Source organism: Astatotilapia calliptera, chromosome 22, assembly GCF_900246225.1.
Source record: "Astatotilapia calliptera chromosome 22, fAstCal1.2, whole genome shotgun sequence".
NCBI lineage: Eukaryota > Metazoa > Chordata > Actinopteri > Cichliformes > Cichlidae > Astatotilapia > Astatotilapia calliptera.
The window spans coordinates 7,898,809-7,922,888 of NC_039322.1; the positions used below are offsets into that span (position 1 = coordinate 7,898,809).

The following is a 24,080-nucleotide window of genomic DNA, read 5'->3' on the forward strand; positions in this document are numbered from 1 at the left end:
TTTTTCATGTCTGGCTAGCTCAAAATGGATGGGATGCACCAGATAAATACTGGCCCTGCATCAGTGATTATAGCTGCTGAGATCAGTCAGCAGGGCCAATAGCAGCTGATGCATTGTGCATTTTTATTTAATTTCATTATATTTCAAGGAAAACACGTTACCGTTCTTCATCATACATGATAATGAACCACACATATTTAGATTTTAGACTCTTGGGGGCCAACAAAAGAAATTTGATGCATCGCCCTCAGAGTTTACAGACTTCTGATTTATTTTTTTAAACATGCAAATGACTGAAAATAAGGCCTTTGTAGCTGCACTAATCCAAATTTGTTTGTGAAAACAAATGAGACAGAAACCAGCAATAAAAAGCTGAATTTCAAAGGCTGGGACAGCGAATCCTTCTCAAACACAAAATTTATAATCTCGTTTGAGATTGTTAAATACATTTACCAAAAAAAGGGAAAAATAAATAAGAATCAAAGCTGCTGCCTTGAGTTTGATCATTTCATCATCGGGAAAACCAGGTTGGTGAACAGTGAGTGTATTTTTGATGTTTTTAGCCGATGTAAAGGTTTTCTTTAGTAAATAAACCAAATGAAATGCATTTAGAGGTCTGGAACCAGGAGACCAAAAGCACCATTTAGAAAACATCATGACCAAGGAGAGCGGTCAAGTATAATTACTGTTCAAATCATCTATGTGCCGAAAAAAAAGAAAAAAAAAAAAAAAAAAAAGATTAGCTGTAAAAATCATGAAAACTATTTTTTCTGGTTAACATGATGAGTCTGTAGGACCTCAAACATTTTTCATATTCAGATCTGTGATTTAGAAAAACAAAAAACGCAGCAAACATTAGCAATCACACTTGGCTGGCGGTAGGATCATCTACAATCCAGTGTGCTGTGTGTGTTGTTAACAAATCGACTGTTTTGAGGCACCCAAACTGTTTCAAAAAGACCTTCCATCCCACCAATTGTTCAATTTCTAAACATATCAGGCACTTTAACAACACAAACCTCCTCAAACACAATCAGACCTCATCACGACCGAGCCTCACGTCTGAGGCATCAGTCCTACACGGTCACCAGAATGTCAAATACTGCACATTCCTGATTCCATCTTCATTGTCACTTCCCAGATCTCATTAAGAACAACACAAATACTCATGAAAACACACCTGCGCTCTCCATTTTAACACGTTATTGCACTGAAGGAGTTCTTCACAACTGAATCGGTCAGTTTTTTTTCCCCTCTCTTTAAAAGTAAAAACTGGGAAAAGTCCAAAGGTTTGTGGTCATCTACACACTATTGCTGTAAATTATTCTTAATTTAAGTTGAAAAAGAAAAATCATAAATAGTCAGACAAACAAGAACAAAGTCCATTTCATGGCAATGACTTTGAATCTTATATAGTTCTGTTTATGCACCTCGCCTCACAATAAGGCGACAAAGCCTCAAAACGGCTGTACGTGGCTCTGCTTAGAAAAATGAAGATTTCATTCAGTGTCTGTGTTGGTAGAGTGCAAAGTTATGCTGCTTACTGTCTGGCTGACAGACTGAGGAACCACACAGAACTGGCTTAAAGGGAGACAGAAGAGAAACCACTAAGGCAGCCCGCCCATTTACAAAAGCTGCCAAAGCTAACATGCTGCCACGTCGATCACACATTTGCTCAGAGAAACAACACAGACAGGCTCTAGAAAGCCAAAGAACAAACATGAACATTAGGCTCAACATGAGGTTACAAAGCAGGTCAGGTCCTCTGTGATTCTACCACCAATGCACCAAAAATAATATATATTTTTTGATTACTGGCTGCTCCACCATCCTTTAAAACCCCAAATAATCCCATAAAAATAAAAAAACTGAGTGTCTGTAAAATGCAGAAGGCGAGGACACGGCTCACGGGGAGAATGAGATGGAGGTCCGGAGCACCTTGGCTGGTTTCAGATTACATAACATGGCTGGACTCCTCTAGGACATTCCTACACAGCCGTCATCGTTGTTTGGCTTCAGCAAAGCTGCGCCAGCACAGAGTCACTCCGGATCAGGAGGAAGTTGGGCACTAAGACTGGCTGAGTAACTGGGAGGTGGAGTGAAGTGGAGGGGTGTTTAGGCGAAGTACATGGTCCTCAGTGTGTCGTGGTGGATCTGAACAGCCTTGGCCAGAGCCTGGGGGTCCCTGCCGTTACTCTGCCCTGAGACATGGCTGCCCTCCGCACTATGACAAAAAAAAAAAAAAGTTATTAAAAAAAAATAAGTACAAGGATAACAAAGGTATACAGAGATACCTGAAATGGTTAGCCCCCAGAAAACCTATGGTACTATGATTATTTAACCCTCACTGATGCGGTTTAACCACCATATTGGACGACATATGCTGTTGTATTAAAAGTCATACTATTGGCCTACATCAAGCTACAAAAACTACTACAGAGATAACAGCAAAATATTAATGCTAATTTGGATTGACTGAAACAAAAAGGTGATCATATGAAACTGTTGTTTTCGAAGGGTACAGGCAATATTAGTCATTAGAAGTTCAAGTCCTCTGGGGTTTCATGAAAAACACAAATACAAACATTAAAATATTCGGGCCCCACCTGTCATGCTCCTTGTCGACCAGGTGGTAGCGAGCGCGGAAGGCTACAAGGTGAGCATAGTAGGCAGGTGCTGGGATGGACACGGAGCGTGTGCAGCGGACGTAGGTGTGGCACAACTGGTAAGTGAGGAGCTGGAAATCGTCAGCGGTGAAACAGTTGTCATCCCATAGTACGTGGTAGTGAGAAGGACGACTGGTACCCTGGAGGGAGGAAAGCGGAGTTAATCGCACCCAGGAGAGAAAGCAGCTCCAGCGAGAGGCAGCAAACAATGAGCGGCTAAAATTAGGTGAAGCTGGTAGGCCTGTGTGTTTGACAGTAACAGGGTTCCCTTCTCCAACAGCTGCTGAGGTCTCAGTTACGCAGTAGAGTGAGAGGTGTAGTTCTTAGGGAAATGCTTCAAACATGAACATGAGTGAAAGAGGCAGATTCCAGGTTTAACTGACAGGTGGCAGAAAGGGAAATTAATTCTGGTAATTAACAAGTAATGATTGATCAACACGTCACAAGCCAAATAATTTATTTTTTTCACAAATGAGAGACGTGCTCCAAGATTGTTTCAGCTTCACTTTAAGGCAAAGTCACCTGAAAGTTTGCGTCTGTCCTTAAAATCTTACCTGGATTCCAGCGTGACTGCAGAGGTAAAAGTCAAACTCGTATGGGTGGGTGATGTCTGTGTCCACTGTGGTGCCAGCAGGAATGTTTCCACTTCGTCCCACCTTATAAGAAGAAACAACGTAACAATATACTGGTTGAAAATAATTTGAGTTTATTTATTACAAATATGCATTGACTGGTGTCCAATTACATCTTTTAATCTTATCTTTTAAAGATCCCAAATCTCTCTCTCTCTCTCTCTCGAACTGAAGTCAGGGTTAACCAAAAACGTGCATAAACATTCCTATTTCTTTCCAGTATTATCACAATTACTTATTGCCAGCAGATTAAACATGCAACCCTCCTGCCTCCAGACACCTTACAGTGATTTGACTAAACATCATCAGCTGGTTACACACTGTACCTTTAACTTAAAGTTACAGGTTGTTTTTCCATCCAGCTTTCCATTAACCATTACAGGCCATTGTTTCCAGATTTTAACCACATTATACAAAAACAGAAAGTTTCTAATATGACTAACTAATTAACTCCTCGGAGGAATGGGACAATTGGGAGAAGTGGTAGTTTATTTCTCACCCGCTCAGTGCGATCTGCGCAGAACAGGCGTGTGTGATGGCGTTTCTGCACGACGATGTAGGTTATCCCGGGCTGGTATTCCTTCTCGAGACTGATGCATGCCTCCCTGATGGCCAGCAGCTCATAATACAGCACCTAAACACAAAATAATACAGTACACATTCAAAAAGTAGATTTTAGAAAATCTTATTACAATACAAGTGGGGAAAAATTACTTATTCTTCGTATCTGATGTCCACATTACCTGTTACTAATTTTAGTTAAACATTCATGGTATAACAAATAAACAGCATTTCTTTGGTGTTATTTACCAAATAATAAACAACTTCGTGTACAAGTTAAATTGGTGTTTATGTGGTGCCTGAAAGAGTTTCCACCCAAAGGAAAACTAACAATAAGCCTTGAACAATTTTTTTTTTTTTAAAGTACCTGTCTGAACTGGCCCTCTGACACTCCATCCCTGTAGAAAATGATCCTTGTTGGCTTGTAGCGGGTCGACTTGTAGAACTGGATTAAGAGCTCTCTCACCATAGAGGCCAAATCCTGGATGACCTCCTGTCTAGGCCTCTGGACCCGCACTGTAGCACAGTACCTGCAGGGGTGGGCATCCATACTGCCTACCACCTATAGGAGTGTAGACAATTGCAAAAAACATACAAAAAACAAAACCCTGCCATCATTTTCTGTTAAAAATTCAAAAGTAATACTTTAACCTAGCCAATTAAATAGTATCAACAGTGCAAATAATCTTCAACAACATTTCTATTTATCCGATACATTTCGGCCTGTTTTGTGACTCATCACTGCAAACATGAGCCCGAGAACAAGTACTCAAACCACTATTAACAACAACAACAACGATTAATTGCTTTTTAAAAGGTCCCCACAGTCAGCTGACTGTAGTCGCAGCTTGACCTCACAAATCTTAAATCTTGTAAGAGGAACTAACACTCTGAGCCTGTGAAATGCTCTTTAGTGCTCTGTATTCAAGTACAGGAATTTTAAAATAAATCCAAAATCCTACTGAGAGTCAATATTAAAAATAAAAAATAGGAATAATGTGAGCTTGCTTAATAGAGTGAGTTAATATCCTGGCTGCAGCCTTTTGTACTGCCTAAAAAGATTTATCCAAGCCGGTAATCAGGGCATTACAGTAATCCAAGCACGATGACACCAATACATGAATAATTTTCTCCAGTTCAGCTAAGGAGGGAATATGTTGCAATTTATAAGTGTTTCTTAAACGAAAGAAACCAGAACAGGAAAAAGATGTTTCCTGACGAGACGACTCACCGCTGCAATAGATGGCTTCTTTCCATCTCCTGCAGGAGGATGAGTGACATCAGCCCCAAGGAAGATGATAGGTTGCTGAAACACAGTGGGTCTGGAAGTAAGAGAAAAGAAAAAAAAAATTATCTACCAACCAATGTGTCATGAAATGACACAGATCAAACGATTTTTGGCAAACAAACCTCAAGGAGAAAAACAGAGGAGAAAAAGCGCCAACTGTTTTCATAGTTTTAAACTTTGAAACAAATAAACATTGTAAATCATTTATTTCACAGCTTTTTCTAGCTCATAATGTCATAAGCAATGTTGGGAAGGTTACTTTTAAAATGTATTCCATTACAGAATACATGCCCCAAAATGTATTCTGTAACGTATTTCGTTACGTTACTCAATGAGAGTAACGCATTCTGAATACTTTGGATTGCTTAATATATTATCATGCATTTTTACAACTACGTGAACTATTGCTGTGGGACCTCTGGCTAATAGGTCGCTTCATGTCGGGCTCGAGATAGAGAGATAGAGAGAGATATAGAGAGAGAGAGAGATATAGAGAGAGAGAGAGATATAGAGAGAGAGAGAGATATAGAGAGAGAGAGAGATATAGAGAGAGAGAGAGAGAGAGAGAGAGAGAGAGAGAGAGAGATAGAGAGAGAGAGAGAGAGAGAGAGAGAGAGAGAGAGAGAGAGAGAGAGAGAGAGAGAGAGAGAGAGAGAGAGAGAGAGAGAGAGAGAGAGAGAGAGAGAGAGAGAGATAGAGAGAGAGAGATAGAGAGAGAGAGATAGAGAGAGAGAGAGAGAGATAGAGAGAGATAGAGAGAGAGATAGAGAGAGAGATAGAGAGAGATAGAGAGAGATAGAGAGAGATAGAGAGAGAGAGAGTGGTTATTATTACATTTACATGCTTCCAGCTCCCGTTTTTGCTCGATGGCAACTCTACTTTTTTCTCCCACCTCGCGCTCACAGACACATAACGAGTATGGCAGTCCATTCTCCCTGCAGCACGGACTACACTGCCCATGAGGCTACATTCTTTAGAGCAGGGGTGCCCAATCCCAATCCTCGAGAGCTACCGTCCTGCAGCTTTTAGACGCATCCTTCTTCTGACACACCTGAATCAACTGAATGGCTTGTTATCAGGCCTTTGCCAAACCTGATGGCATGCTGAAGAGGTAATCACATCATTTAATTCAGCTGTGTTGGAGTAGGGATGCATCTAAAAGCTGCAGGATAGTAGATCTCAAGGACTGGGATTGGGCACCCCTGCTTTAGAGCGATACCTGTAGCATTCTGCCTATTAGCTTAGCACAACAACAACAAAAAGGCGCTCTCTCACCCAGGAAACACGCAGAGCGAGAGCGTCACCCTGTAACGATGGCAACCGCAACGCTGCCGCCTGGAACTACTGTCAAACAAAACCGAAATGGTCCTGACCGCCACAATATGAAAGAGGAAAGTACCGCCGTGTAATCCATTTATTTCAACAAAGTAACTGTATTCTAAATACCACCTTTTTTAAACGGTACCTGAAACGCAATACAGTTACTCATATTTTGTATTTTAAATACGTAACGGCGGTACATGTATTCCGTTACTCCCCAACACTGCATATAAGCACTTCAGTGAGAATGTGTTTAAAAAAAACCAAACAAAAAACCATCAAAGTCTGTTAATTTCAGTTTGAAGTTTTGTGAGCTTACCGCTGATGTGGAACCAGAATGTTGTTGATGCCTCCCAGTTTGACATTGATCTTGAGGCAGAGGTTAGAGAGGGTCTGAGGGGACGTTTTTACTACGTTCTTCACCTGGACGCATTGGGTGGCCATGCCGAGGAGGGTGTCACCCACCCGCTTCACCTCAGCTGTGGGTAATCAGAAATATTAGTCATCCTTTTACTCTATGCAGGCATGCTTGATAATCATATGTCAGACATATAAAGCCATTTTCTGCTTCGATAGAGTTTAACTTCAAAATCTCTCTTTTTTTTTTTTTTTTTTTTTAAGAACACAAAGATATTATTGTTAAACAACACTTGGTTTAGAAATTAAAAGATCTTTGTACCATAGACTGGTGTTTTGCCAGGTAGGATCACGATGATGAGCTGTAGTCCAGCGTAGGTGTTCTTCAGGTGTCTAAACATGGGCTCCACGCTGTCAGCTCCCTGGGCATATTTACAGAAACAGGGCTGGCCTTGGATAGGCATCCCAGCATCCTTTGAGATTTTCCGCAGCTGGTCAGTGAAGCTCCTGAAAGAAGAAGGGGGGGGGGGGGGGGGGGGGGGGATTAAAGTTTAATGAGCAGTATGGTTCTGAAGATTAACAATCCGTACTTAACTTATACCTCCATAGAACAAATCAAATACCTTAAATAACCAATGAAACTTTGTTTCAGTTTACTTTTTGAAACTACAACAAATTGTTACTAAATTAACTTCTAAAGCAAGTCTAACATATGTATATCCACTAAGTGCTGTTTCACAGTTTAACCACTTTGTAAATAAATAACCAAACCAAGCTCACTTGAGGATCTCTTCTCTGCACTGCCTCTGGGTGGCAAAGCAGGCGATGGCCCACATCTTGATCTCCACTCCAGTGTGAAACTGCTTCCCTCTCATGTCCCAAACCCCGTGACTGGGTGTGGCCACTGTGCGGTTCTGCAATGACAGTGTAGGGTTGATCCGCTGGGGCTGGCAGTCACACAAACAAATATAATACATGGACAATGACAATGTATGGATTCATAAAACGTAAGCAGCTAGTGGGAGCTCAGCTGGTTTTCTTAATCGGCTGAGTGACTGATTGGCTCATTATTTAGTACGGTAATATTTTTGCTGCTTTTATTCTTTCTTTCGTCATGCACATGCAAAGGGAAAAAAATTAATTTTATGATTGACATGCAAAACAGAGCCACTAAAAATAAATCAACATTATCTGTGTAGATGATCTCCCTAAACAGCATTCATGAGTTAAGGTGTAATTAAACAGAAATCACAAACATGTTCAGAAAGATGAGAAAATGTTAGCTGAATTAGTTTGTAGTCGAACAGTGGAAGCAAATTAAAGATGATTTCTCCTCCCAGGGTTTTCTCCACAGGAAAACTAGCTAATTCATTTACTTAATGAAATTAGTAAATTAAATTCATTTACTTTTGTGTTGCACATCTCCACCTGCTAGCATCTCCTCCTGTTCACACAATTTTGGTGTCAAGAGCCACAGATTTCGTGGATATTTTGGAAAGTATTGTGCTTTGTTAAGGATGGATGATAACTTTTTTTTTTTTTTAACATCATGTAAACATTTAGAGTTGTATTATTGTGGATGATGTGGTACGGCATAGCCGTTCTGAAGTGAAATTCACCTGCTTTATAAATGTTTTTCATGTAATAATTCTGACTATGCGGCACACTGACCTTTGAGAGAGAGTTGCATAACTGCACATTTTTAATCATAAGAACAAATCTTTTTAACATGAAAAAATATACACAATTTGCAAAAAACAATCACCAACACCTTCACATATATGAAATCTCATGGCTGAAATACATGTTGGGGAACGCTTTCTGTCAGTCAGCTCCTTTCTTCATCCTCAATTTAGGTTTATTTAACTTGAAAGTAGCACAAAGGTGTGCTAAAGGGGGCAATTTTGCTTCATTTCTGGTTTTGCTGCTTCTGTGTTGGACTCTGCATAGATAGGGTTCAAACAGCTGATCCCAAGTGCAGCAAAAGGAAACCAGGTGAAGCAGAGGCTAACAGGTGCCACAAAGATTGTACCCCATTTGTGATTGTCAGTGGAATCAGGACGATCCCAGGATGCCACTTGGTTTTCTCAAAGCAACGGCAAGGACTTTTTTTGGCTGAACCTCATCTCTGCTGATATTTCCTGGTGCAAATTTGCCTCATTACACATACTTTCTGCAACTGCGCTGATGGAAAACTGTGCTTCTAGTTTGTTGCAAACACGCCATAAGACCATACTGTTTTGGTTGTGTAGGTTGTTTCTCCCCCTCAGATTTCAGGCCCCTCTTCTACGAAAGCAGCATCCAGTTTGAATTCAGGAGACAGACACACTCTACTTTTAAGATTAGATTTAACTTTTTTTTGATAAAACATATAGTTAGGGCTGGATCAGGTGACCCTGAATCCTCAGTTATGCTGCAATAGGTGTAGGCTGCTGGGGGATTCCCATGGTCCATTGAGTATTTCTTATTCAGTCATCCTTTTCCCAACTCACAATGTGTTAATACACCTCTCTGCATTTAATCATTGGTTCTTATTAATCTCTGTCTCTCTTCCACAGGATGTCTTTTGTCCCGTCTTCCTCCCCTCACCCCAAACCGGTCGAATCAGCAAGTCGCCCCTCCCTAAGCCTGGTTCCTCTGAAGTTTTGTTCCTGTTAAATTTGAGTTTTTCATTCCTACTGTCACTAAAGCTCTTGCTCATAGGGGCTCATTTAATTGTTGGAGTTTTTTAATAATATAAATCACCTTGAGGCGACTGTTATGGTTTAACGCTGTATCAATAAAACTGGAAAAAAAAAAAAAAAAACAAACCCAAAAAACCCCCAAAAACTCTTCCTGTGGCTAAGTGGAGGAAATCCTGTTGTCTGCAACACACACAGAGACATGTAGAAGGACACACACATGCGTATGAAGCGTGATTTAAAGGGGAAGGTACCATAAAGGGTTCAGAGCTCACCCTGCCACCATACTGCAGCATGGGGGCTGGCAGGACTCGACCCGTCACCTGAGCCATCTCATCTCGCACACGGAACTGAAACTCCTGGACAAACGGGTCGGCGTCATAGTTTGCACTCCGCACCTAAGAAGGGGACAAAAGTCTATTTATTCAAAGACACCAAAAAACTAAATCTCCCATGCTGCATTACTTTTGGCCTACAGGACACTCACCAGCCTGCTAATCTCCTCTTGTCTGTCTGGTGCAGAGCGGGCTGTGGCTTTGATCATGGTTGATGTTTGGTTGTCTGTTAGCTTTTTAATACAGCGCTGTCCTGCTACAATGTTGCACACCTGAAAGTAAAAACAAAAGTGTGGAAGCGGTTAATCAGCTGCATTTCTCAGGAAGGTATTGAACCCAAACGAGTCACTGACAAAATGGAAACTACAGTAGACCGACTGCAGTGGAGTTACATATCTCACATTTATATCTTTTCTGTGAAATTTTAATCAACTTGTAAAGCTATATTTTACATTTTCATGTATTTAACAAGCCAACTACCTACTCAAAAGAACCCCTTTCTAAACTTCCATTAGTTGGAGAAAACAAACAGCATCACAAGATGGATATAATGGTAAGAACAACAAAAAAAAAACAAAACACAACCCCCCCCCCCAAACAAACAAACAAACAAAAAAAAACCAACAAAAAAAAACAAACCCTCCTAATTAATCCTGTATTTGGGAAATTCTTTCAGTTAAAATGATAGTGTCCTGACTTATTACAAGTTTTGAGTTTTCCTGTATGATCTTAATCATCAAGAAACCGTTCTCAAACCAGGGTAGTTTACACAAAAGAGAAGGCCCAATGCTGCTTAACACCATCCATCCTTCTCAAAGGAGACAGTGGAGCTTGTTGAAGCTGTGGCTTGAGCCACATAGTGTCATAGACCAAACTTATTCAAGGATTCTGGTATTATAATACTAAAGGCTTGAAACGTTAAACATGAAGGTAGGCTACCCAAGATGAGGTAGGTTAATTTTTTTTAATATGACCTACCTATTGAGTAGTAACATGCAAACTGAGCCCAGGTTCAATAAATCAAAAACAAGTAGGCCAGATGAGGACATGGCAGTGTTTCACTGGTAGTGCGCTGCTCTGAGTGTTAAAAATAATGTGTCAGTGCCATTTAAAAACAAACAAAAACAAAACAAAAAAAACCCCATTAATGTAGTGCGTTTCTTGTTATGAATCCAACACAATCATTGTGAGCTTACTGGCCAAACAGTCGACCCTATGACCCTAGATGCGAAAAAAAGCTCATTTTCTAAAACCTTTATTTAACCAGGAAGTGAAACTTGAGATTAACAATCTGTGTTCATAGGGTCGTCATCCAACATAGGCAGCATTAACCTAACATTCTTAGATGCCAACTTCATGGAAACTCCATAGAAGGGCCCTGCCAGGTTTAAACCTCGCAGTCCCAAGAATTCATGTCACAAAATTCATTTAGACCTCAGGAATCAACGTGTGTCGACTGTCTTTTGTAGAGCGAGAAATGCACATTGTTCTCAATCCCAGTAGCAAGTAACCTCTAATGATTTAAAATCCAGAGACTGTTCTTTTAGGGTTTTAGGGCAAACTCCTACGATCAACATTAGTTCTTACCTCTAGAGGCAAGTAGGTGTGTTTCTGTTCCTGTCCCACCTGCAGACAAGGCAGGTGGGGATATTTCAGCTGCAGATTGTACTTCTCTCTGAAGTACTGAGCCACTGTGCGCTCAACTGTTTGACCGTTCTCAAGCTGCAATGGAAATCTGAGGATTTGAAAGTAACAAGAATGTGTTATTGTAAGCCAGCAACAGCTTTGAGTGAGAGTTAACATCTACTGGGGGAGCAATATGGAAACGTACGTCTGGAGGCTGGCAGGGCGCCGTGTTACATTGCAGACTCTGTACTTCCTACGCATGGTTCCACAGTGTGTCACTTCCACTTTAAGACCTGTAAAGATTTAAATGATAAGCAGTTAGCTCCCCCCCAACAGTGGAACTACTGATACCTCAATTACATACACGATCTTAAATTATCTGCAGCAATAAACAAAATGTTATTACTGTGACACTGTGATAAAAAACAAGCAGAGGCTGTCACTCCTCTGTGATGTACCTTTGATCTCTTTGGTGAACTTGACCCTGTGGGAGTCTGTGAGAGGGCGTGGCTGCTCGTCAATGTTGTGAATGTCCAGAACCTCACACATGAACTGAATGACTGGCTGGGCTTTGTAGAAAGCTGTGGCTGACACTGAGAAAACACAAGATGAGTTAGGACAGTCAAAATGGTAGGCCAGAAAGATTCATTTTCAGTCACATAACCAAAAGTTACTTTTGGGAAAATCTAATTGTTGCAACTTTGACCAGTGCCACAACAACAAATCAGATCAATATAAGAATGGTGAAGCCTTATGTAGACAGCCAAGACATGCCGAATTGGTTTAGAGGCTTTGATTAAGACAAAAAGGGAAATCTGAATTTGATTATAAGTCATTAAACAGCTGGACACCAAGAGCTGTAGCACATTCTGGATTTTGTTGTGACAAAACAGTAACAAATACTGAAATGTCTGCTTTTCCCAAAATTTCCTAATGACATTAAAAGTTACAGTTTTGTGCTTTTACTATCGTGCCAAAAAAAGAATTATAATACGTAAGTTAATGTGCATACACTCAGAAGACCTTTCCAAATGTAATGAAATGTAACACAAAACATCCAAAGCTTACCAATTAACATGAAGAATTCAACTAGAAGAATTAAAATCAAACTGAAGTTTACAGGAATTTGCAAACCTGCTTATAAGTCAAACAGGTCTAGGGACCAGTCAGTGTGGCCTTTCAACGTGGCAGGGATCACTGACTGGTTATGGATAGGTGACTAAGGGGAAGGCAGAATTAATTCCCTGACTGGCGAGTGGTTGCTGGCAGTCTCCGAAATCATTTGCAGAGAGAGTACAGCAGCAAAAACCTTCTTGTGATGGCTTTGGTTGCTAGCAGATTGCTCTGGTTGCCCACCGAATGCATGAAGACACCAATTTGCTTGCCAACACTCACGAACTACCCACACTGTGATAAATTCCTGAAAGTGTGACGGAAACTGAAAACAGAACATTTGTCATCAAAGCAATAGACATACCTTTTGAAATAATTCAGCAATAAGATGCAACTTTTACTCTGAAGGCAAACATTCTTAGCCTCTGTCACATTATGAGGTTCCACTACTGCACTGCAGTGAAACTTCCAAACGCGTTGGTCCATAAATTGCATCCTCCACGCAAACTATGGGCAACCGCAGCAATCTGCTGGTGACCAAAGTAATCATAAAGCAACTAGTTTCATCTAATGACTGCCTGCACCATTTAGCGCCCACTCACAACCAATCAGGAATCATATTTTCTTTGAGTAACTGGTTGGCAGCCATTCCCCAACCTGCTAATCTGTCTCCAAGTCTGTGTGACTAAAAAGAAGACAGCTGAAAAAACTCAGAAAAGAGAAAAATGGTAAAACTTGTAAAAATTTTAAGACCTTTACTTTTGTACAGATTAACTAGTAGTAGTTAAGTTTAGTGCACACACAGTAACAATCATGTCATCCTAATCTGGGCAAGAAAGCATATGCGTATTCACTACATGCATTCCTTTTAAATGTTCCTGCTTTCACCATCCTTACCATCAATATTTAGCATCATCTTCCACATGGCTGGCCGTACTGACTGATGGAAGCCGAACCAAACTTCTCTTCCTCCACCTAGTGGATGGTCATAGTCCTTTGGGGAGGAGAAGAAGGATCTTCCAACAGGGGTGTACCTGGTGACGATGTAGAGGACACGCAGAGGTAAGCAGGGAACAGAAATTACACTTACTGTGATAGGAAGCGACATTCCCTGTGGAGTTCACTGGGTACAGCAAAACAAGCCATGAGTTTCATGTCTCAAACCACAGGAGGCTCAGAGGGTTTGTGTTCATGTTACTGAAAGTTATTTTGGTTAATGGATTCACCAAATGACACATCCCAAGGTAGATTACATAAAAAGATGCTTTTAATCCATCTCTGCATGTCAAATTCAAATCCCAGTGGGGTCATCTACTAATCTAAAAATACATCTACCTGAGGTATTGTAGATGAAATGCAATACATGAAATGCAGCATTTCAACCACAACAGAGTTGCGGTTGAAATGCTGCATAATAAATTAAGGGAGCTGTATATCTCCAGGATGCGAGCATCTTTGGATCATATTTCCTGACTTGAGAATTAACTAACAAAGACACTACTCACATGTTTAATTCAGATTACATTATTTAGCCTTTACAGTTTTTAATCACTTAAATGTAAAATGCAACAGAGTAATGGCAAACAAGAAGCAAAGACATTCTGACAGAAATAGGACAAATGAACGAAATCTATGATTAAATTATGCAATAAGATGGCAAATGAACAGCCCTAAGAGCCAATCAGCTAGGGCTGCACGATTAATCGTTAGAAGATCGCGATCTTGATTCATACTTATGTGCGATCTCATTTCCAAATGACAACGATTTAAAAAAAAAAAAAAAAAAAAAAAAAAAAAAAAAAAAAGACGACGACGACACCGCATTTTGACCCGGGACGTAATCTGCATGAAAACAAGCGCTCACTCTTCCTTGTGACGTGTGATGCTAAAATTAGCAGGGAAAAAACGACGGAGAACACGTCAGGGATGACGAGAAAGTGACAGGAGAAAATCCGTCCCGGTCAACCACCCAAACATCAATAACGGGAACCTTATACAGCGCTTCCCCCGTCGAACTCCCGCAGGCACAAAGAAATTACGGAGGCCATCACTTATCACCTGACCAAAGATATGGCTCCCATCAACAATGTGCAAAACGAGGGATTTAGGAAAATGATCAACACCCTAGACAAACGCTACACAGTGCCGTCCCGCAACTATTTTTCTATTGTTGCACTACCTGCTCTATACACGCAGTGTCGAGCAACGGTGGAGACGGAATTTCAAGCAGTACAACATTTTGCGGCAACAACAAAACGTAAGACATTTGTTTTTATGTTTATTTATTGTTTTTATGTTCAGTTTCAACTGTTACGAAGTTGATGTGCAGTTAATAAGTGCAATAAATATTTATACTGGAAAAGAGAATCGAGAGAATCGTGATCTCAATTCTAAGCCAAAAAAAAAAAAATCATGATTCTCATTTTATGCAAAATCGTGCAGCCCTACAATCAGCAAGGTCAATGGGAAAAAAGTACATTGTTAGGACATGAGTACACAGCTGAGCTTCGCAGCAGTTTCAGCTGTGAGGTTGCAGGTAAATCTACTTGTTTTCATAAGAGCTTGGTAAGTGTACTTATTCTTATTGTATTCAGAATGTAATTTAGCATTTCATTTGCTCAAGTGCTTTGGTGGAATTAACCAAAGATGGCGAGGACAGCATGATGGATTGAGCAATTTATGATGCTATAACCTTATATATGTAAACTGCAGAATAGTTTAGAGATAATCTGCTGGATTTTTAAACCAGATCATCCTTCAGAAATTAAATAGAACAATTCAGACAAAGGCTTCAACTTAATATCCAGGAAGTTTCCAATTGAATGTTTCCAATTGAAGACACTTGCTAAACAGTAGACATCAATGCCAGTTATTTTGAAATAACATTAAATAATTCGAACAAATGTTTCATATAATTTTCTAGTTGTTCAGTTTAGAAAGGTGTTTATCAGCAAAACAAACCTTCACACATGTGCAAGACAAGAAACTCACTTCATGGAGGGCAGATGCCGAAGGACAACATCCACAGCATGAACAGGGTTAGTGCTCACAGGTTTATCCAGGTCCATTGGCCCTGGTGCTCCGCGTCCTGTCAAGACTTCATGTAGCATGTGCCAGCTGACTAATGACACAAATTTAATTGAGACTTTAAAAGGTCGGTCCTTCCCACCTTCACCTGGCAGGGTGACATCCAGATCAACCTGTTTAAGAAAAGAGAAAAAAAAAATGATACAGGGGTTATACTTAATCAGTGGTACCAAGTGTTGAGTTCTCATTTCTCAATTAAAAGACAAAAACTTCTAGGACTCTACAAAATATGACTTATTTATGATGATCAAACTTTTTGCCCTTAATTTGTGTGTGTGAATAAAAACTATCTGTACAATCATGTCACATTGGAGCACTTTATGAATTTCATCAAAAGTGGGCCTAAGCATAAAAGTGAACATGATGTGCTTATTCGACAACATTAAATCCAATAGCAGGCTAAAACCAATCAGATAACATCTGAGTCAGGCGTCATATTTAACTGACATCGCTTTATGCAAGCAAGTTTCAATTTGACTTCTTTTCCGTGCTTTCTCTGCACATCTCTTTGGTGGGAGGGACCAAGACTTGAGTGGAGGTGAACAAGATTAGAAATGAAGAGGGGAATTTATTTCTAAACTGTTAAACAGCTTTATACTTTGATATAATCCCATGTCCAGGGTAAAAGGTTGCTGGAGTTAACTAAACCTAAACTTGTGTATTTAAAACTAGCTCAAATTTAACCCTTTCATCAAAGTGGTCACATTTGTGTACACTGCCTACTTTGATGCTGGGAGTACAATTTATTTGCATTCCAATTTCTGTAATTCCAATTTGTTACATTTTGCTTCTGATAATGCCTACATTAATTAATAAATAAAAGACTCAAGCTCACATCAATAAAAGTGAAAACTGAACTAAAACTCTGGTTACCAAAAATAAGAACCACCTGAGCAGGTGAGTTTTAGACATACAAATGCGTACTGACAAGTTCAACTCTCGGGCACTAGAAATCAATATCATAGATAAGAAGCTGCTGACAGGTGCAACCTAAACAAACCAACACCACACAGAGGATCTAGTTTCTTACCCCACCAGTGGCCACAGGAAGTGGGCTCACAGTGTAGAGGCTCTTCTTCCCATCATAAACTGGCAGCCGGTCACCAAAGATGGTCACCTTAAAATGCTGCACCATGGAGTCCACTACCTCCCTGCAAATGATCACACTGCAGCGTCACTATTAATGTATGCATAAAAGTGTAGGTGTAAAATGCAAAGGAAAAGTAAATAATGTCCTGTTAGTTCTTCTGTAAAAATCTACACAGACAGTAATGTTAAATATGAGCCAAATTACCAAATAAGTTTGGGGATTTTCCCTTACCTATTGACCCGCCGCGGGCATTTATCAGGCTTAATGTCCACCTCATACAGGTAGACATCAATCTTGGGGATTTCCACCTGAAAACAGTTGGCCAGAAGCTTGATGGATTTTCCAAGGGTGCCATAGCCCGGTCGCCGTGGCAATGTGAACAGCGCTTGGGCTTCAACGGCTCCTAAAGCAGTGACAATAAAATTATAATTATTGTTTTATTCCAAAATTAAAGTAGCCAAGAGGCCACAACCATGGGCAGTTAATACAATGAATCATTACAAGACATCTGAAATAAAACCATCAAGATGCTATTTCAATTTGACAGCGGTGTCTGTCCAAAAGAGACACACCCTTCCTTTGCAGTAACCCCCAAGTCACTCCCAAGCTGCAGGATTACTTTAGTCTACATTTATCTATATTTGTTTATTTTGTTAATTATATTTTCAGCAGAAAAAGCTCAAAGGAATGGAAACAGTTTTATGGACATGTTAAACAACAGCAGAGTTTTAGCTTTTACCGACTAGTATTTACTGTAAATCTAATCTCACTTCTCAATTTTTGCTCTTATACACAAATGTATTCAGTGTACGGTAAATTCATACAGCACTTATTCTTTGTACGAAAGCACATAATCTATGTTGCATTCACACCTACGGCTAGTGTGGAATCACCGATTACCCAGATGTGCATGTCTTTAGACTGTGGGAGGATGCTGGAGTACACCGAGGGGGAGGAAAGGCCCCCACCTACCAGGAGGTTCAAAACAACCTTCCTTCTTGCTATGAGGCAACAGTGCCAACCACTGCACCACAGTACCACCGAGTGTAGAGCACCCTTACAGAGAGAAAGGCAAACTGAAGGAAGGAAGTGGTTAATAAGGAGGAAAAGTGCAGACAGTGTAAGCCGGTTCTGATGGTCAGGGATGTTAAGCATTGCCTCATTTTAAACCGACAAAACTGAAAGACACAGACGAACACTGCGATTCCCACATCAATCTGATAATGGCCGTAGGAAAGGTTACAGAGTTGGGTGACATTTTAAAATAAAGACCAGCTTGGCGGTCACAGATTTCTGACTGACATGGCCTTTGCCAGACAGGAGAAGGCGGCGAGTGACACACCACGCTTATTTGACATCAATTTTCATAAAATACCAAACTGGAAAATACACATTGAAAGAAAAAAGAAAATGAAAATGACATCACACAACCACACAATTTCCACGAAAGTGACTCAGAGGATCCGCAAGACAATGTTTGCGCATACATACACAGCTGAAGCTGTAAAGGCACCAAGACTTTGAGCACTTGGTTGCTGCTGAAATGAAAGTGTGAATCAGAGAAAAGAAATTCTACAACAGTGATGAAGTGAGGACTATGGCTATGAAATCAGTGCAACTGAGAAACTGGGGGTTGAAAAAGTTAAACTGTTTCAGGTTCTGAACTCTCATCTGGATCTGAATGTGTGATAAGGAGGCATTATTGACTAAAACAATACACTTTCTGGATGATGGTTACCCCAGGTTGTTTTATTCCCTTGTGCCATTCCCATGGTGACGGCACCCATGCTGCCATAATTCTCCATGGTAACTACAACCGTGCCGACAGGAGGAGGGAAGAGCAGGCCAACATGGATTTACCTTATTTATCCCTGAGCTGCAATGAAGAAGGAGAAAAAAAAAAGGTTCTTCCTGAGAGATATGATAGCTCAGGCAGGTAACAGGGTGCCCATTATCTATTTAAGAGCCATCAGTATAGCAAAATAAAAGATCAAAAATGTCAAAATCATGTATTCTATTTAAGCTTTTATAAAAACACTAGTTGGGTATATGTCTATTCAACACAAGGATAAGGATTACTACACTTAACCGAAACTAGATGTGAAAAATTAAAAACAAAAAAATAACCAAACCCCCCCCCCCCCAAAAAAAACAAGGGGGGGTGAATTTAAATGTGTGCCGTTTTAAAAAAAAAAAAAAAGAATGCAATTTCTTTTCGTCTTCAGTGTGAGTATATGACCCGGGTTTTTCCTGCTTTCAAATAAATTTCCAGCATCTATCAAAGAGGTTTTTCGTCTTTGACTAAAGAAAATCACAATTACGAAATATTTTAAGATCTCCCCCCCCACCAGTCTGGTTTAATCAACTGAAATTCTAGTTCAGCTAAAGGCAAAAACTAAAAATAATAATTATAATTAGACTTCTATTCAGATATCGGACTCTTCTATCACTTTCCATGGTTTTTATATGTAGTTTATTGGACTAATAAGTTCTTACATGCAGTCGCCTCTCCAAAAAGCTCCATCCTGAGTTAGGAATTACCCAGAAACTTTCAGCCCAACAAGCTTCGGAGTATGGATTTTGTAACCGAAGTGCTGACATTTAGCTCCATGAGTATTTGGACAATGTCACAATCTTTGTAATTGTTGCCCCTTTGATTTTGAAGCGCACTGTGATGGTATAAACTAACAACATATCATTAATGTACAGCTTTAATTCAAGGGGTTTAATAAAAGCATCTTTAGGATTTAATTATCTTAATACAGTCCCTCATTTTCAGAAACTTGAAAGTAACTAGACAATTGACTGACAAGTTTTGTTTTGTTCCCTTGCATTCTTATGAAAAATTAAGGCAAATAAGAGATCTGGAGTTGATTTCAAGTGTTGAACTGAAATGTCCATTACTGGCACTTCCAGAGTACAGGCAGCAGCTACTGCACCAGTAATGTCCCAAAAAGACAAAGGCTCACTTTAGCCTGAGCAACAATGGAGAGATTAATAACCACTTATCAGGCTGCTTCAATGTACAAATGCACCACACAACCAGCAGCCACCCACACATGGCTGTAGTTAACCCACATATTTTAAAAGAACTCCACTGATGAGATACTGTACAGCCACCACAGCACCAACACTGGAAGCTAAAAGTTTTAAAGTGCATCCTGGAATAATAAAGCAAGTGTTGGTTTAAATCTCCTTAACTTTATAGGACACAAGTGTTTAAATAGTTGTGGTGTGAATATAATCTGCTTAATTAAGCAGGCAAAGTATGATCATCAAGTAGAATTTAATAGGCAAAGCTGAGTCAATCCTCACGTGCAGAAAAAATAAAATCTGAAGATGAACTCTTTTTAATGTCTCATTCTCAAGTTAATAAATAGGTATGAATTGTTCAAACATCTTATTACCATCACACTCAACATCACAGCTCTAATGAGGGGAAAACTGAAAGCAGGATTACCGCAGGATAACTTCAGCCTCAGTTTTTATTGTTACAAATACATTGGCATGGTTACCAGCTCTGCAAATATAACCCTGCACCAGAGCAGATTATGTTAAAGATTAGAGATCAGTGCGTGACAAATTACCAACTACTGGCCAATCAATTCTATGAAAAGTAGCATCACCATTAAGACCTCTTCTGAGGGAATGCAAGGGAGTCAAACATTTCTTTATAGAGCATCTAAAGTTTGTCATTTTCCTGATGAGCCTTGGTAAGAAATACATTCTCTGAAGCAACATTATTCTGTGATTTTCATACTAGCTGCAAACAATTAAAATTTTATTATTCTAAAACCCTTAATATACACACTCCCAAGAGAAGCAGATGAAAGACTAGGACTTAACAGTATTGCAAACTTTTAAACAGAAATTCAATGCCATATGAATAATTCTGTCTTAAAAATGGAGCTGCGACACTCAAATCTGTTGACAAAAGATCTTGCCATTTTTTCTTAAAATACACTTCAATTAGACCAATATAGTAGCACTTTTTCAGACTAAAGTGAATTTCATGTTGCCATGCTTCTGTTTGCATAGCATAGCCTATGCAGAGTGAAGGATTTGGGATACGCAACCTATAAAGACGTGCATGCATGCAGTCAGTCATGCAGTTGATATTCACCTTTGTGTGATCATTTATCTTGACTGCTTATGTTTGGTTAAGCAAAGTCAAAACAAAGATCCTGGGTATAATAAAATTTGCATTGTATTACAGAGCCTTGCTTACTGAAGGAAATAAACAGATACTTCCTGTGTTTAACTTATTAAAAAACAAAACAAAAAAAACAACAAAAACTTTCCAGAATGAAGTCTAAACAGGATATGAGAGAACCACAATAACTTCACTTCCAAAATATCTGTGTACTGCATTACAAAAATTAATAAATAAATAGAAAAATTATAAACTGAAGCTGAGCTGGGGTTGTGCCGCTTACAGCTTAAGGTGCTGTATAAAGTCAATGACATTTATCAGCCTTTGAGACTCCAGTGAACCACTCCATTAACTGCAAATAGGTTCACAATGGTTCCAGGTTTTCTCTGTTTTAAGAGCACATCAATGACTCACCCAGGAGGTCACAGATCCCAGAACAACAAAAACAACCACCAACCACAACAACCAACAACAAAATACTGGGCAAAAATGGCATCCATGGGAGAGTTCTAAGAAAAGAACCACTGCTGAGCTCGTCTTACATTTACCACCCTTTACTACCATTGCTACTTCAGGACTTTGATGACTTGCCATAATTGAATTCTGAATCCATTAATTCTGCTCTAACAAAATGCTGAAGGAGAATGTGCAAAGTACACCAGCAAATCCAACACTGAAAGACTCTACAAAAAAAACAAAAACAAACACCAACCACAAACATGAAGGTTTTGGAGTGACCTTAAAGTCAGAGTTCGTGCTTAAATCTGATCGACATGCACTGGCATGAACTTAAAAACAGGCATTCATTCTTAGAAGCCCTGCAATCATGAGTTAAGACAACCCCGTAAAGAAGAATGAGTTAAATTTTGAAAGAGTCATTGCCAGTTATGGAAAATACATGATTGCAGTTCTCACTGCCAAGGGTGGCACAGCCCATTACTCTGTGGTAATGGATGGTTTTACTTTAATAAATTCAATAATTTCAAACCTGCAATTTATCTTTACTCGGGTTCTCTTAATCTAATATCAGAATTTGTTTGATGAGTTGAAACACCCAAACCTGAAAACATGACCAAAAAAAATATGAAATCATTAAGGGAACAAATACTTTTTCACAGCAGTGTATTTACAATGGTGCCCTGGCAAAAGAGAAAAAAGTAGTGCCGGTATGTCTGAAAACAGACAGACACGCTGAAGTGAAAAAGTTTATTGTTAAAACTTTTCAGGCTTGAAAAAGGCCCAAATCTGAAACGGGTAAAGGGGATGGAGAAAGTATGGGTCAGCTTCAATGAACCAGTCAACATCTATACCTCGTCCCTCCCAGTCCACCACTGGACTTTTCCCAACACAATCATTAACACAGAAACTGCTACCCCTGGCAAAAAGTAAATTGATTTATGACCCTCCATGCCTATCTGATTCATAATTAACAAAGACAGCAGTTAACTAAACATTATTCAGTAGGCTGAGTAACTATGGCAGCAGTGTGGGTGGGTGGATGGATGGATGGGACATACCCCCTCCCTCCCAGTCTTCAAGGACACCTGGTGGCATCACCACCTGCTTTTGACAACCTACACAGTCAAAAAAGAAACCCGTGAGACTGGTTTGGGGGCAAACACGCAAATACTAAGGGGCTAAGTTTGCCTTTAAGGGTTTGTTAATACAACATTTTTCAGGCTTAGGCAACAGCAACTCCTTGGTTATGCTTGGGGTTCAAACCCAGTCTAAGAAAAACTGGTAGAAAACCACGAGGTCAAATGTCTCCCTTGTGCAAGGCGCTCAACTGACCGGTAATCTCTGGGAACAGACACCACTGAGCTTTTTTTCTGTATGATAACCTGAACACTTTAAAAACAAAAAAACAAAAAAAACAAACAAAAACGTATGACACCAAATTGATTAAAGGAAAACTCCTAATTCAAAAACCTGTAATGTTAAATGTATGAGAAGTACCACATACGGGCTCAAAATAACTCGGCAGCACCTGAACACCACATTAGCACATTTAGGCACGGTGGTTAGTTAGTCCGGGATCCCACCTGTTGTTCCGATTTCCATTCATGGGGGTGTCTGTCCGGATGAACCGGCACTTTATGATCAATAATCCTCGTAGATTAAAATGTTCAGTGTGGTTCCGCTGGCCCCGCACGCATCAGCCAAGCTCCGCCGTTCGTGATATCTTCTCCCCGGCTTCGTTCGGTGAAGTCGAACCGGGCCGCTTCGCTGTCCCGTCGGTTAGAAGTCTTCTTGTCTCCCCACTACACCTGACCTACATAAACTGGCAGATTAAAGTTGAATGAAATGTCTTAACTCCGGACTTTGGCGTTGTAACTGAAATAAGAGCAGAATTATTATCGGTGTTAAGCTTTTTTTTAAGACACGAAGTTGGTGAAATGTCTACGGTAGCGTTAGCAACTGTGTGTAAGCTAACGACGTTAGTTAGCTTTAGCCAGCGACAACTAACAGCTAAATGGCAACCCGAGATTGACATTAATATTTACCTGCTCGACTGCTGAGTTTACTGTCAAGTCTGTTTAACGTGACAATCCCGATTTCAACTTTTTTCAAACAAATATAAGAGGCTCTCTACCTCGGCGTCCTCCTCAGCGTCGGCGATAAACCGGTCTGAAATCTGCTCTTACGCCGCCCTCTGTCATACTTAAGGGAACGCTAACGGGTACGAGACATAGCAACTTCCGGGATATTCTTTCAAAACAAAATACTTATTCAAGTCTTCTTCCTCCTCTTCTTATTTGTATTATGTGTTACAAACATTGGGACTCATTCTTTAAAAAAAAAAAACATACACACAGGCTAAAATTCATGAAACTCATGTTACAGAAACTTACACAAGTAATATACGTAAAAACACTCAGTTTAAAACTTTTCAAAATTACTTCTCAAAAAACTGCTGAGTCCAGAAGGTCTGTGTATTGCGTTAACCAACTGAGGCTGAACTAGGGTCAGGCTGCACCTTCACATAATGCTTATATCACATGATGGTGCAGTGAGTCAGTCTTAACTCTATTTAATCAGGTAGTCATTAAGAACACATTCTTTTCAACAGTGTCGCCCAAAAGACCTGTATTATTGCCAGTTTTGATGTGTCTAATATTGACTAGCTGAGACCTAATTAAGGAAGGCACAAAGGGCACAGGTGCAGGGAAT

General features: G+C 39.9%; 1 protein-coding gene across 4 annotated transcripts; it reads right to left on the reverse strand.

Moving 5' to 3' along the window:
- Positions 1-253: 253 nt before the first annotated feature.
- On the reverse strand, positions 254-23,654 carry ago3b (argonaute RISC catalytic component 3b). Of its 4 annotated transcripts, none has more exons than XM_026156797.1 (20): positions 23,414-23,654; positions 22,952-23,190; positions 16,988-17,159; positions 16,697-16,817; positions 15,571-15,779; positions 13,477-13,613; positions 11,925-12,059; positions 11,672-11,759; positions 11,428-11,575; positions 9,993-10,112; positions 9,781-9,903; positions 7,605-7,738; positions 7,147-7,331; positions 6,787-6,946; positions 5,091-5,181; positions 4,227-4,421; positions 3,798-3,932; positions 3,221-3,322; positions 2,607-2,806; positions 254-2,224 (listed from the first exon to the last, which is right to left on the reverse strand). In XM_026156797.1, the coding sequence occupies exons 2-20, from the start codon at positions 22,968-22,970 to the stop codon at positions 2,116-2,118; spliced, it is 2,583 nt and encodes an 860-aa protein (XP_026012582.1). In that variant the 5' UTR covers positions 22,971-23,190; positions 23,414-23,654; the 3' UTR covers positions 254-2,115. The 4 variants fall into 4 exon arrangements, with proteins under 4 accessions (XP_026012582.1, XP_026012581.1, XP_026012579.1 ...); XM_026156796.1 differs by having other exon boundaries at positions 9,760-9,903; positions 23,503-23,653; XM_026156794.1 differs by having other exon boundaries at positions 9,760-9,903; positions 23,414-23,653.
- Positions 23,655-24,080: the final 426 nt, after the last annotated feature.